Source organism: Ooceraea biroi, chromosome 3 (genome assembly GCF_003672135.1).
Source record: "Ooceraea biroi isolate clonal line C1 chromosome 3, Obir_v5.4, whole genome shotgun sequence".
Taxonomy (NCBI): domain Eukaryota; kingdom Metazoa; phylum Arthropoda; class Insecta; order Hymenoptera; family Formicidae; genus Ooceraea; species Ooceraea biroi.
In genome coordinates, this window is record NC_039508.1 from 5,454,457 (window position 1) to 5,468,116 (window position 13,660).

The following is a 13,660-nucleotide window of genomic DNA, read 5'->3' on the forward strand; positions in this document are numbered from 1 at the left end:
AGGAAGGATGCGAGAAAAACGGAGCGGAGGAGCGAGAGAAGAGAGAGAGAGAGAGAGAGAGAGAGAAGACCGCGAAGCTATATGGAGAACGTGTGCGGGGGAGGGTGCGCAAGATAACCGGAGGAGAATTCGAGAGTGGGAAGACCAAGGGGGGTAGGGATTGCGATCAAAGCCATCTGTTGCATTGTCCCGGCAATTAGGAGGCGACAGCTGAGTCCCACCGTACTTACTTCCAGCCAGGGACTCTCAGCCGTGTTGGAGCACGTGCGCTTTATCGATCTCTCTCTTCGTGCCTCGTCGAACGTTGCCCACGAAGACCACCTTGCTCCATACGAAACCTTGCGCACGGTTCCGGTGCGTAACACCGGCTGCTAATCCCAGCAGCAGTTGCACTCGGCAGCTTGCGAGGTTGGTGAATAGCGCGCGTTTTTCCTCGCGTCGCCAAATGCCGCGAGGAGATTATCCGTCGACGAATAAAATTCAATTTCGCATGCACGTCCCGACGTGATTCAGCGTTGATAACGATCATTTGTAGCGATACCATCATTTACGAAACCCCAAAGTTTACAAAAAGAGATTAAATTATGATCAATCTTACAAAGTACTAAAAGTACAACGTAGAACTCGTACAAATCTTGCCGTTTTATGAATTTATAAATTTCTTTACGATAGGGCAGAGACCGGTAGGTGTTATGCGAAACATAATGGCTAATTGTATGGGTGCCTACGTCAGTCGACCAAAAGTAACTCAGGAAAGGCGTGGTTGATTGACGTAATAGTTTGCGGCGAACTTGTTCACCAACCGCAACCGACCGCAAAGTGTCTGCTGGGGATGCGTGCAACGACGAAATGAAGAATCCCGGCAAAAAGCGATTTAACGTACAAAGAAGAAAATCAGTAGAGAGCGCACGACGATATAAATCCATTTCCATAGAAAATGGGACAATCATATTTAGCGTTCGTTAAAAGTTTCACGTATAAATAAATCAAAGTAAAAGTTGACGGACAACGCATGGTGAATCAGTTCCGCGCAATTTCCTGTGACACAGATTTGTAGATGAAATTATATATTGCCCTCTTTCTCTTTTTTCGAGTGTGCAGATAATATCGGGGATAATGGATATCTTTGAGAGGAGAACTCAAAGAAAAGTTTGCCCGCGGCATCAGAGGGCCGTGACGCTTCAGACGCGACGTTGCCTCTCGCCCGAGTTTGTGCACGTGTGTGCGCGCATATGGTCCGCAAGGCCAGCCCACATGGGTAAACTTTGATTTTCTACTGTCACGAAGACAAACGGGTCATCGCGGAAAAATGGCGATTATCTGAAATTTCCTATGGCGCGCACACGTCTCCTTTTGCATACGCGCGAAAATTTTGTTTATCGCGCGAGACTGTCACGCGAATTAAAAAACATATTTGTATCGCATTAATTACGGGCGAGTGAAAGGGATGAAAATGGATCGTCCGCCATGCTTGGGACTCATTTTCACAAAATTATTCCAAGCAGACGAAGAAAACGTTACACTTGGCATTATCAGATATCTTTTTTGTCATTGATGCATCCGCGCGCTCGGTACTCGGTTCTCCTTTGGAGAATCTCCGGCTCTTAATTTTAATTCTCCCCGGCCGTGCTTATTGTTACGATGAAAAATGGCGCACATCCGCTCGGCAATATCGGGCGCAAGTGCGACGCGGATGCCCGTCACGATCAAACGAAATCGGCAAAGGAGAGCGCCGCGCGTCCGCCTCCCTGATAAGCCTGCGACGACGGACGCGGGAGCAGGATGGAGAACCGCTGCAGGAAGTAACAGCTGGCCGAAGGGATAGCAACATCAGCAACAGCAGCGGCGCCGGCACAGCGGCGCGGTACCATTACCATCACCCGGCTAGATACCTCTTCTCTCCGGGATTCTTGTACATGCGAGTACACAGACGCACATCCGCTCGTATATCGGTGATACGAGCGAAAGACGTACGCTGCATCGGCGGGAAGATTGCACTCGTCGCGGCGGGGGTTGAGTGACAGTCGCGTGCAATCACAACGCGACGTTGATTAAACATTCGCGTGTCGCGCACATGCTCCCGCACGCTGACGGTCTTTAACCCTCGGTCTTATCCTCGTGCAGGGCTTCGGCAGTGTACCTGATGATGTACCTGCGTGTACCTGTGCGTAACTGCGTGCGCGCCTGTACGCGTTCGATAGAGCGAATTTTTCTGATCAGTTCGCTTCGAGCGCAGTTAAACGCGATTTCTCGCTGGCTGTCGCGCGTAACATTGCATTGAATAATGGCACACAGATACGATTGTTGTATTACTATTATATTTTGTCGCCGCAATAACGGGATAATAATACCGCAGCAGTCGTATGACAATAATCGCGTTTGTTAATTACTTCATTACAATCTATTTACATAATTATGGCGTTCGTGCATTATTTGCATGTTATTATAACGCTGCCGCGCATAATTGTAATTATAATTTTATTTGGCGTCCGATCGACGCGACTCGCGTTTCGCGCAAGCTACCCGGACTGACTGGAAAAGATGAGGAACGGTCCATCGGAGCCGAATTCGTCCCGAGAATAATTAATCTCCGTTTTATCGCGCTGCCCTCTTAATCGGCGCATTGAGACATAGCGATTCGAAAATGGATGGATCCTGGATGCTTGCACCCGCATCGCGCTGCCGTCATTGTACCGCGGTGAGATGCATCGCCACGATTTCGTATCGTAAAGTCATCGTCATTAGAGAGACAACCGACCTATCAGTCCGCCCGGTTCTACCTAATCGTGATGAATCGCAAAACGCACGAGTTATCCCAATAAATTTGACGGAACTTGCATTCGTGCATATTATAAGAGAAAACGCTCGATTAATTGAAACAAAGGCAAAAAAGCGCTTAAACGATTGCCGCCCCGAGCGGCGGCCACTAGTGATGTTAGATCGCGTTTGGAGGACGTGATCCATGGCCAGGAAAGTGTCATAAGTGAGATGATGCTGCGAAGAAGGAGAGAGTAACCGGCAACAAATGACGGTGACGCAAGGACCAAATGCCCTACAGGCAGGTAAATTATATATATTTCCATTTTCTATTACATCCCGCGCAGTGCCCTGTTCTTTGTACTCATCTCCAAATGTACAATATTCAAAGCAGCGTTTGAAACCGCTGTAATTTCGACGAGTTCCATTTTCAATGCTGACGGAAATTATATCGTTTTCAATCTTTGCGTAAAGAGCGTAAAGCGTAAAGGAGATCGTATGTACGATATATAAAACTTACCTTTTCTTTGAAAAGGTATAAGAAAGGCGCCAAGTATACGTGCTGCTTGGTTTTATGGAGAAAGCATGAGATAAGATAATATCGTTTCAACACAAGGAGTAATATCAAAATATCGTTAGGTTGTTGCATAATTTCTATCGTATTTTTAGAAAAAAATACTGCAGCAAATAAAATTTTTAAATGGAAAAAGCTTGGCGCTGCTGCTTTTCAAACATAATTCTTAATCCTGATATTTTACTTTGACTTCACGCGGCAATAAACGATATCACGTTTATAAATCGATGTGGTGAATAAACATCAGCAGCAGGGGAAGAGAGAGAAAGAGAGAGAGAGAGTGTGTGTGTGCGGGCAGCATTTATGATACATATTTATAGCCTGTAACAAACGAACGATATTATTACAAACGTGTGGATCTCAATTAAATGCCGTTCTACCTGTTTGCCTATCAATTGGCAAATTAACTCGCTCGCGGTTACGATCGCGGGAAAAAGCTCACGTGGGATAGCTTAAATAATAAAAACGATGAAAATAATTTTATACCCTCGGGCACGGTCGGGAAATGCTGATTAAGGAAACCGCGAAACGACGTGCACTTTTCACAAATATTTTCGAGCCGGTCGGCATCGGCATCGGCGTGCAAACGCCATTCTCGCAATCGTTATTCGCAATCTCTCGGAGACAGCCCGATTGCAAGGGCCATCGGGGAGATTTTTCCGTGGCATATCGCGACGGCGCCCTGCGCAAGCTCCCCGCAGCTCGCCCTTATGCAAGCGACGGAAGGCGCTTGTGTGTACTCAGGCTCCCGCGTCATATCGTGTAAGCCGTGAGGTAGTTTAGTTTGTCAGGAGTTCAGGTACAGGTAATTACCTACTGGCTACCGGCGTCAGGTGGTAGTGACACGGTAACGTCGAGCTCCTCCTCATTCGCCTCCTCCTTCACCTTCTCCCTTTGCCCACTCACCCTCTCTCTTTCTCTTCTCATCTCTTTCCTTCGATACACCTCCATCGTGCATTTACGCGTCCACGCAAAAATGCCTCGTGCCGATCAGTTCCATTAGCTTAACGCGACCATCCTGGCACTCTCAGTCGATAGATCAGCCGTCTTATTTGGCGGCTCTCTCGTGTGTTATGTAAAGTTGTTGTTGGGTCTTGCGTTAATTATTTGACGCCTCGTTATGCCGCGCTGCTTAATGTGGAGGCTCGAACAGTAAAAGATGCAGCTTTCAAGTAACATTATTATATTATAATTGAAGAAAGCGTTTAAAGTTACGAAATTTACATACGCGAAGCACACACGAGCGTTACAACCGCGTTTCGACATTTTACGTGGAACGAACTGATTGTGAGTTCGTCGAGTTTTCAGCTGCATCGGACGCGCGGTATCTCGCGTTAGCGTTTATAGCCTTATGTTACGCGTTTTAACGCAAGTTTATGAGATACCTGCGGCTGTTCCTCAATTATGAGCGAACCACGCGCGTGTGTACAGGTGTGACGGCAGTAAAGCCGGAAATTCCTTGACGTGCGAATTATGGTAGTGACACTTCGCGGGTACGACTGTGTTCATATCAACGTCGCGATTATCATTTGCGTACCCTAAAAACTAAGGCAGTGAAGATACGTCCAGCACACGCGCACCTTAGTTATTCTTGAATACGGTATCAAAGCAGGACTATTAATTGTATTATAAACGATATATAGTCTATTAATTGTATTTTAAACGATTTTTATTTTTCCAGTATGCGATAACTTTTTGTACACAACTATACTGCTTTCAACCTTTTTGAATTTTATTAATTTTTCCAATATTCCATTTTTAAGTGTGCTTTATAAAATATTCGTTTGAATCATATGGAAAAATAAGAATCTGTTTAAATCCGTACATTAAATCCGGACGTTTGTACAGTTGACGAACAATTAGAACAATTAAAAGAATTAGCATTCCTTTTCAAATTAGCGATTCGAATTTCAGACGGTATTTTACCGTTATCCAAACGAAAACTTATCGCAATCGAGTACAAACATTTGCGCAAATTCATGACGGTTTTGCAACGATCTTATCGATCGAGCGATCGCAGCAAGGGTAGCTGGGCGCGTCGAGCGGCCTTGCAACCGGAAGGACTACTCCCGCAGGAACCCCGCAGGGGTTTGCTGTTGTATTAAGCGCGCTACGGAAGGGTTAGTGTCTGCAATGTTTCGTTATCGGCACACATACCTGGTCATGCTCTCGTCATTTTCGCCACGCATGCCGCAGGCATTCTACGGGAGATACGCACCCTGTGCGCGCGCGCGCGCACGCGTTCGCACAGAACGGGAACAAGACAAGGTGGATGACACGGCCCGTAATTGCATGTTATCCGTTGCACCCACGCGTGGGCGTGCCCGCCCGCGTGCACCCTTGATGATGCCCGTGCGTACCTTACGCGTGTGTGTACGCAAGAGGGTGCACGTGCACGTCTATGTACGGAAGAGTATGCGCGGCTGCTCCCGTTCCGCACACACATACATACATACATACATACATGCGCACACATGTCTCCGTGCTTGACGTTCCCGGATACACGACACAAAGGACGTTTGCGGCGGCGCCGAGCCTTTCCGAGCTGAATGGTCCTCTTTCGGTTTCGAGTGTAAACAGCGCCTACGCTTCAAGAGGCTCGTCCGCGGCTTTATTGGATGGTCGTCAGAGTCGTGGATGAAGCCGCGCGATGAATTACTCTTCACTCTTGATCCCAATCGAGGCGCTGTCGAACGGCGACTTGATGAAACGTTGTAGATTTCACGTCAGCTGGATTCTCCTGCGGTAATACTTTTTAGTTAATTAAATGGAAAATCTGTCACAGTAAATAAAATATCTTATAATCAATTGAGGGATTCTATAGGCAAGAAAATAGCGATCAATCATGAGCTTTAGGATCTTGCTTTCGCAAATATAAAATTTTATAGAAAATTAACTAATCAAATAATAAATTCGCTGTGAGCAATGCTGGGTGTAAGTGCAGTAGCGTTTATTCTTCAGAAAATTTGTACAAACGTTTGTACAAATTTTCTGAAGAATAAACGCTACTGCACTTACACCCAGCATTGCTCACAGCGAATTTATTATTTGATTAATTTGTTGAGCCTACATATCATTATAAAATTAACTAAACTTGTGTTCTCTGTGAGCGACCTTGCTGCAATCAATTCTAAAAGAGGATGTTTGAATTAACGTCTGATTTTTGTTGCAGCGTCCTCCGCGTCCCGGGAGAAGCCCACGCGGGAGGAAGCGGTCCAGCCCGAGGCGCACTCACCCTCCTCTCAGCAGCATCAAAGGATCGGTCAGCAGAAGCAGACGAACGGCTCTCGCTCGGAGTACAAAGGTGCGTCCGGTTGCTCCAGGTCCTCCGACAACGACAGTCCATTGCCGACGCAGTCGCTCAAACCTGATCTCGAGGAAGGACCCGGCGTCGTCAATGCTGGGCCCCAAAGGACGGACGAGCAGAGTGAAGGCGCCGCTTTGGCGAACGGCACTGCCAGTGCATCCAGATGCGTCAGTGGCATTTTCGCGGGACACGGCAAGCTCAAGAGGCTGCTGGGCACACTGGTGCAATTCGCCACCGACATCTCCACGGACACGGGTGATACGGTGCGCACGCTGGTGCTCGCGCTTTTGGTAAGTGAACAATGTGTCTACTTGCCGAGATTACGAGGGAAATTGAAAAGATTACATTTACGTGCAGCTACTCAGTATTCGATTTGTAAAAAGAAATGCTTACAAATATAATTTCTTATCATAATGAAAAGATAACAATGTTAAGAATATTAAAAAGTTTCTTTTGCAGTTTATTCAATTTTCTGCTAGTCTTAGGAAATTTTTATGTGGCATTTGTGAGACGATTTCTGGGACGTAAATTATGCAAGCTCTGTTAGTTTATTGCATACTGTATCACGTATTTCGCCGAGTATTCTCTTGGAATGCGCGAAGGATCTTTTTAGGCTTACAAACTCTTTCAGTACCAACAATAAGTGTCATATGCGTACCAGCTGACGGAGTTTGCTGTCACGTACTGAAATCGCGGAAATGTGTGATACGCAGCAGTGTTGATTTTTACGTATGTTAAATGCACCCTGAAAGACATCAACCTTTCCGTGATGAACATTAGTTAATATCTTTGAAATTAAATATTAAATATTTTTTTAATATTTTGATTAAATAGTTTTCTTTCCACTAACAGAGAGAGAGAGAGAGAGAGAGAGAGAGAGAGAGAGAGAGAGAGGAAAGATAAATATGTACCTTATATCGAAAGAAATTCATGATAAATAAAACCAAAAGTATTAATTTTTTGATCTTTTGAGACGGTAAATTTTAATTAACTTTTTTAAGTGATAACTTATACAAATTCGAGGTCCAGTTGCGACTAACAAGCGTCAGACAGCGATGTGTGCACGTGGCGGCGCGGGATGAAAAAAAGCATAGTTAATCGATGCCGGACGCACCGTGTCGTTAAACAGCTCGTAAATATTCAAAGTACGTACATAATGCATAATGTCGTTGTGTGTACCGAGCGTGCATACGTCCCGGAAACGTGACATCTGGTGACCGTGCTTAACTGTAAAACGATCGCGGCACGTGACAAACGCAAAACCAAATCCGACCGAAGCCGCGCGCGCAACTCGTTCCGCGGATGCGGAAACGCGTTTCGCTTCAGTATTCGATCTTTTTGCCGAAGGTGGAATTACACGCGGCGACTAACCCGTCCGGCTGTGTCTCGTTAATTGCAGAGCGGCAGCATGACCGCGGAGGAGTTTCACTCGGCGTTGCAGGAAGCGACCAACTTCCCGCTCAGAGGATTCGTCCTGCCATATCTCAAGCATACCTTGCCGTCCTTGCAGAGGGACTTGAGCAACGCAGCCAGAGCGAGCAACCAGGTAAAATTGACTTTCACGTTTGTTATCCGACGGAATTTGTTTTCTAGAAACAGATGTTAGATGATACTGTAATGTTTTATAGTTTTACATCTTCTGGGGCCTATATGTAATGCGGATTCTTGTTTAGACGGTGCATCTTTATAAAATTGTCGGTGGTAGCATATATGTAGAAAACTATCGATACGATACGATAGTTACATGAAAAGAAATTAAAGCATTTCTTGCATTTTAATTTGTTCTATCGCGCAATCCGTTCAAGAGTTATATGATTGTTTAACAGTTACTTGCGAAAATTGTTCTTCCGAGAGGTTTGATTAATATCGGCAACCCGAGTTCTCAAGGAAACGGATGTTCATATGAGTTTTCTCAGATTTAACAAAACGCGAGTGCAACGAGAATAAGGGTGACGTCTGATCCGTAAGTAGCCGGATACTTTATTGGAGTCACCACGGCCGCCATAAATCACTGCACCCCTGTGCAACATGGCGCGTAACGATGCATGAAGACACACATTCCTCGCGTCGCAAAAATTCCTCTTCGGGACTAGACTCTGTCGCAATTAGAAAATAAATCATTAATACAAATATGTGACACATATGTACACACTATAATAGAAAAATGTACATAAATACTCTAATTCTTACATAAAATTGTTTAAATGAGCAAAAATGTTCTAAGACTTAAAAAAGACAATTTAATTCTAAGTTCTAAGAATTAAAAAAGATAATTTAATACATATATTTTTTTTTCTTTATATATTTATTTTAAAATTTGTTCAAGCTTCTTGAAAGTTATTATTTTCGAGATATCTATATATACACTTTTGTTTTTAAATGTCTTATTTGTATCACCATCTATCTACACTTATCGTGCGATCAGACAGTCAGTTAATAATATGCCGCAATTTTTTATTCTACTCTCTGAGAAATATCTCAACGAACGAGGGTGACATGGTTGTCTACGCGACATTACACTGCTGCTAAATGGCAGATCGATGGCGCACGTAGCCGATTCCCGTTCCAAGAGTGTGGCCGCGGATCGCGCGGCATCCCCGAGAAACGGAGGATCACCGTCCGCAGCGTTTGTTATGCGGGAACCGGCCCGTGCCACACCCCCTTGAAGATGCCGCACGTGCCTGATGTCTCTCTTGGGTTGCGCGTGGACCCATAAATTTGTATGCACTACTGTGCGCTCGGGTGAGTGCAAGCCGCACACCCCGAATTCTTTCACGCGTTTGCCTCCTCCCCGTGACATTGTGGTCACTGCTAGCAGCGATGGCATCACCAAAGTATGCCGTTTCAAGATAATGGCCAAATCGTTGGAAGACTAACAAAGTAATGTGCATTTTTCTTCTTTTCTTATACATTTTTGAGATGGAACGTGAAAGAAAATCTGCTCTTTAATAGCTTAAAAAATAGCATTAATTGAAAATGTTAGCAATTTAAATGTAAATTTACATAACTGATTACTGACAGTAATTTTATTATTATATATGAATCTTAATAATTCCTTTTTTAAGAATAATTTAATGTTTAAATGTCATTGCAGCTTGGATTTAGATTCCGTTAACATTTTGCATGATGAGGTAATTATTCATTAGTTAAATTTTAAACAGTGTGTCTCTGAGCGACACACACACACACGTACAGATGCTACTTTCCCAGATTATAAAATTCATTTTCCGAACCGGCGACCGTGCGGCAATGCGTTCATCACTTTATTTCCTCCTGCAATTTACAACTAATTCGATTGTGAAATCGACATTACACAGACTGTTTAAGAATTATACAAGGTATTATCCAATAAAAACTTATTACGTATACCATCAGCGGTGCTTTATTTTTTCAATCAGTTGTGTATCAAAGCTACATCAGGCAAAGTATTCAACGTTGAATAATGCAGAAATTACAAGCGGCGGCATTTCATCGTATCATTGTTGGGGAGAGAGGCCGATTTTAAATATGCCGTGGAATCTACGTGAAAAATTGCGTGTTAGGTACGGGACACTCTGTATAACGAGAGCGTCGCGGAGCGCGGGAGGACCTGGTAAAATCAACAGAGGCAAAGCTGCCCGGCTGGCGGACTGTTTTAATTTCCCAGGCTACTTTCCGATCGTCGGTGGGAGCACGCCAGTCTGTTCGAAGATGGATGAACGACTCGGAATGTAGCGAATGAGACGAGAGTGGATCGGGGTGGTGAAAAAAAACGCTGTATGATTCTTACCCTCCTGCGAATCTCTTGAAGCGACAAGAATACACGCCGAGATACACGCGAGATACGGTATTCGATGGTCACGCGATGTTATGCGTGATACGTGACACGCGATCACACGTACGCTTTCCGCAAAGTGTATAATTAGACGATAACGGGTGAAAGATACATGTGGCTTTATTTGATCTCTCTTATTGAATTTCCGCTGCGCTAAATTAAAAATCCTAAAACTCGTGTGCTTATAATTTACGCAAAGTACACCGTGTTTTTTCTTAATCTTTTTACACGAAATAATTTAGGCTTTGGTAGGAAGAATTGCTCGAGGATGGACCGATTAAATAACGCTGCATTTCAGAGAATTACATATAACGAAGCTCGGAACTGTTCGTCTGTAACGTACATAATCTCGTTCTTAAAATTATCCCTCGCATACAATTCCCCGCACTAAATCCGCGGATGTACGATTTAATCCGGTATGCTTTGGTCATCCATGTATGCATCGGCTTGGTTCGAATCTGGAGCTCGTAATTATGTATTCGTTAAAAAAAAGGGGAGAAATGTTCCACGTCGTATTTTATATCGGACGGTAATGTTCATGCGAATTTACGGGGAATTAACGTTAGAGAGGATGCATTAGCGCTTCTTTATGCGTTCTCGCTGGGTGTACAAATCTGTGGCGTACGAAAATTAAGAGTATTTGCGGGGGATTTCTTGGACTTTACACGAACGTTCGCTACCGCATAAGCTGAGGGGTGAGGGAGGCTTGGAATATTTTCTGAGATGTGCAAAAGAACGATCCACAGTCAGTGGCGTAACTGTGAAAATATCGCACGATAAAACGATCTCACGAAGAGCAGTAGTGACGTAACGAAATTGTATAATAATTAGGTGCTATAAATTTATACTTGCAAATTGCAAATGTTTAAAACGGCGTCTTAGAATAATTGTTGTGACATCTTTTTTCATAGAACATTACTTCAACTCGAACAATTCACGAACCGCGAACACTAGTGTAACGGTACTTCCGGTGACAGACGTCGTGCTTCGTTTTCGGTCAATCGATACACACCACACCCTTTAATTTCCACGACGTCGCGAAATTCGACACCCGGGGGATTAATAGGAGCCTTCCGGTTACGCTACTGCCCGCAGCTGTTGCCCGTCTCGAAGGCGAGCGAAACGAAAAGAGTGAAGCGCGCCGCGCCGGGCGACAGAACGCTCACGGTGAGGTAACGAATTGCAAATTAATAGCGAACATTTACATTTCTGCCGGCGCGATGAAGGCGCGCGTGAGGATCGAAAGTCGCGGGTGCAGCGGAACGGCTTGGTTTTCCGGTTTTCCCTGCGGGCATCTCCGCCGACGCGAAACTCGACGTCATATACATGTAAATCCTCGATGTTTCTTACGAAACTTGTTCCCCGAAAATGTTTCAGCTAGTTGAGAGTTTGTATCCATTGAATTGAGGCAGTTTTACAACACTCTTTAGTCACTATTTCCAATAAACGGTAGTTTATTAAAGAGACAGTAAGAAATATAGACTACCAGTATTTTATACATAGATAGCTGGTCTTCTCGTAAGAAACTGATATTTCTCGTTACTGTACTGATTATATTATATATTTCAAAGATTTTTCTTATTTTATTGTTTTATCGAGTTCAGAACATCTCTCAAGAGTCTCATTATCGTCAAATTTCAAACGAAAAAAAAAGAAAACGCTTAGAACTGACGGACTGTCTCTCGCAAAATCTCATTTCCAACATTTCGCACATGTACACGCTGCGCAAGAGGTCATCACGTCTACCTGGTCCACCGATCGATGATCGTTAATTGCGAGTCGTGAAAGCGAAAGAGCTCGAAAGGAAGGGAATGAAAGGTGGCGAGGCGAATGCGGGAGGAGGTTGAAAGGTACCGATATTGAATTAGAAGCGATAAATCCCACCCTGCCATGCCGACTTCGGGTATTGGCAGCACAAGAGAGGGCACGACGGAATAAGGGGCTCGACGAGAACTTGGACTGGGCGGGCGCGAGTGGCGGGAACGGCGATAAAGAAAGCAGTGAAACGAATATTAAAAGTCGAAACCAATGTGATCAGGCGGGCCAATCAGTCTCCAGCTTGCGCGACCCGATTCGGGAAAAGATCCAACGTACTCCTCGTGTATTAGGATTTTCTGCTAGCTAGGATTACTATATCAGAGGAAAGAATTGATATAAAAATTATAACAATTTACAATTTGAGATTTCACATTTTATTCCACATTTTATGATGGAAAATGAAAATTATATCATACAGTGGTTGTTACGTAGCCAAATCTTGACAGTCCGTTACTATCCTATCCAGAAAAATTAATTAAATATGTGAAATTAATTAAATATGTGGAAGACCACTGTAGCGTATGATTCTAAAATTACATATTCCATTTCTGCATATTGTAAAAAAGGGATATACTTTGCCTGTGAAAGGATTAAAGAGACTCATAATTCTCTTCACGTTTGCAGAGCTGCGTGCAGTTTCTCCGGTCCAACGAATCCGCCGTTTTGGAGGCCGTAGGGCTGGTCCCGTCCGGCGAGTCCGTCGAAGTCTTCGGCGAGCACGGGGGTGCGAACGGGATCGGTGGTGGTAATCAGTGCTCCGCTCATTACGCCATGCGCTCAAATTCTAATCCTGGCGTCGGCGCTATTCAGCACACGGCGGGCAGCAACGCCGCGGGCGCGTTGCACCATTATCCTGGAGTCGCTCATGCACCGAAACGCCGTGCCTCCGACACCCCGTGAGTATGAACACGCACCATTTCGAAGTTCGCGTAAATCTAGGGTGAGGGTGCTCAATCGCGATTCATGATCCTCAGAGGAAAATCCTGCGGAAATGAAACGTTGAGACATTATCGTAAATCTTTGCGCTGGCCGACCCGAATTTAATTTTTTCCGATTAACTGCGAGAAGATTGGTCGCACTAAATAAGGAGGCCGAATCTTAAGCTTAAAAAAAAAACGTCAGAAATCTTGCCTTGTTATTGATCCATCGAGAGATCATAGAATTATAGTATGAATTGTGAATTCCTCGTACTGGCCTTGCGATACAACTTGGTCTTGAATAATAGAACATGCGAGCCAAATACGGTTTTCGTTTACTGGGGAAAATTGTGCGGTGGTTGATGATATGAAAATATAATGCTAAAGTGAATAAAGAGAGAAAGAAAAAAAAGAAAGTATATTGGGAAGACTACGTGAGAATTTATAAAATTATTAAGTATGAAGATATCGTG

At 44.3% G+C, this 13,660-nt stretch overlaps 1 protein-coding gene across 1 annotated transcript in view; it reads left to right on the plus strand.

Annotated features, from left to right (window-relative positions):
* Positions 1-13,660, plus strand: part of LOC105277481 (protein CBFA2T2) — a 34,990-nt gene that overhangs the window by 16,487 nt on the left and 4,843 nt on the right. The window contains exons 3-5 of the mRNA XM_011335861.3: positions 6,504-6,928; positions 8,038-8,184; positions 12,895-13,166. Of these exons, the coding sequence (XP_011334163.1) occupies positions 6,504-6,928; positions 8,038-8,184; positions 12,895-13,166 (844 nt within the window). The remainder of the gene's footprint in view (positions 1-6,503; positions 6,929-8,037; positions 8,185-12,894; positions 13,167-13,660) is intronic.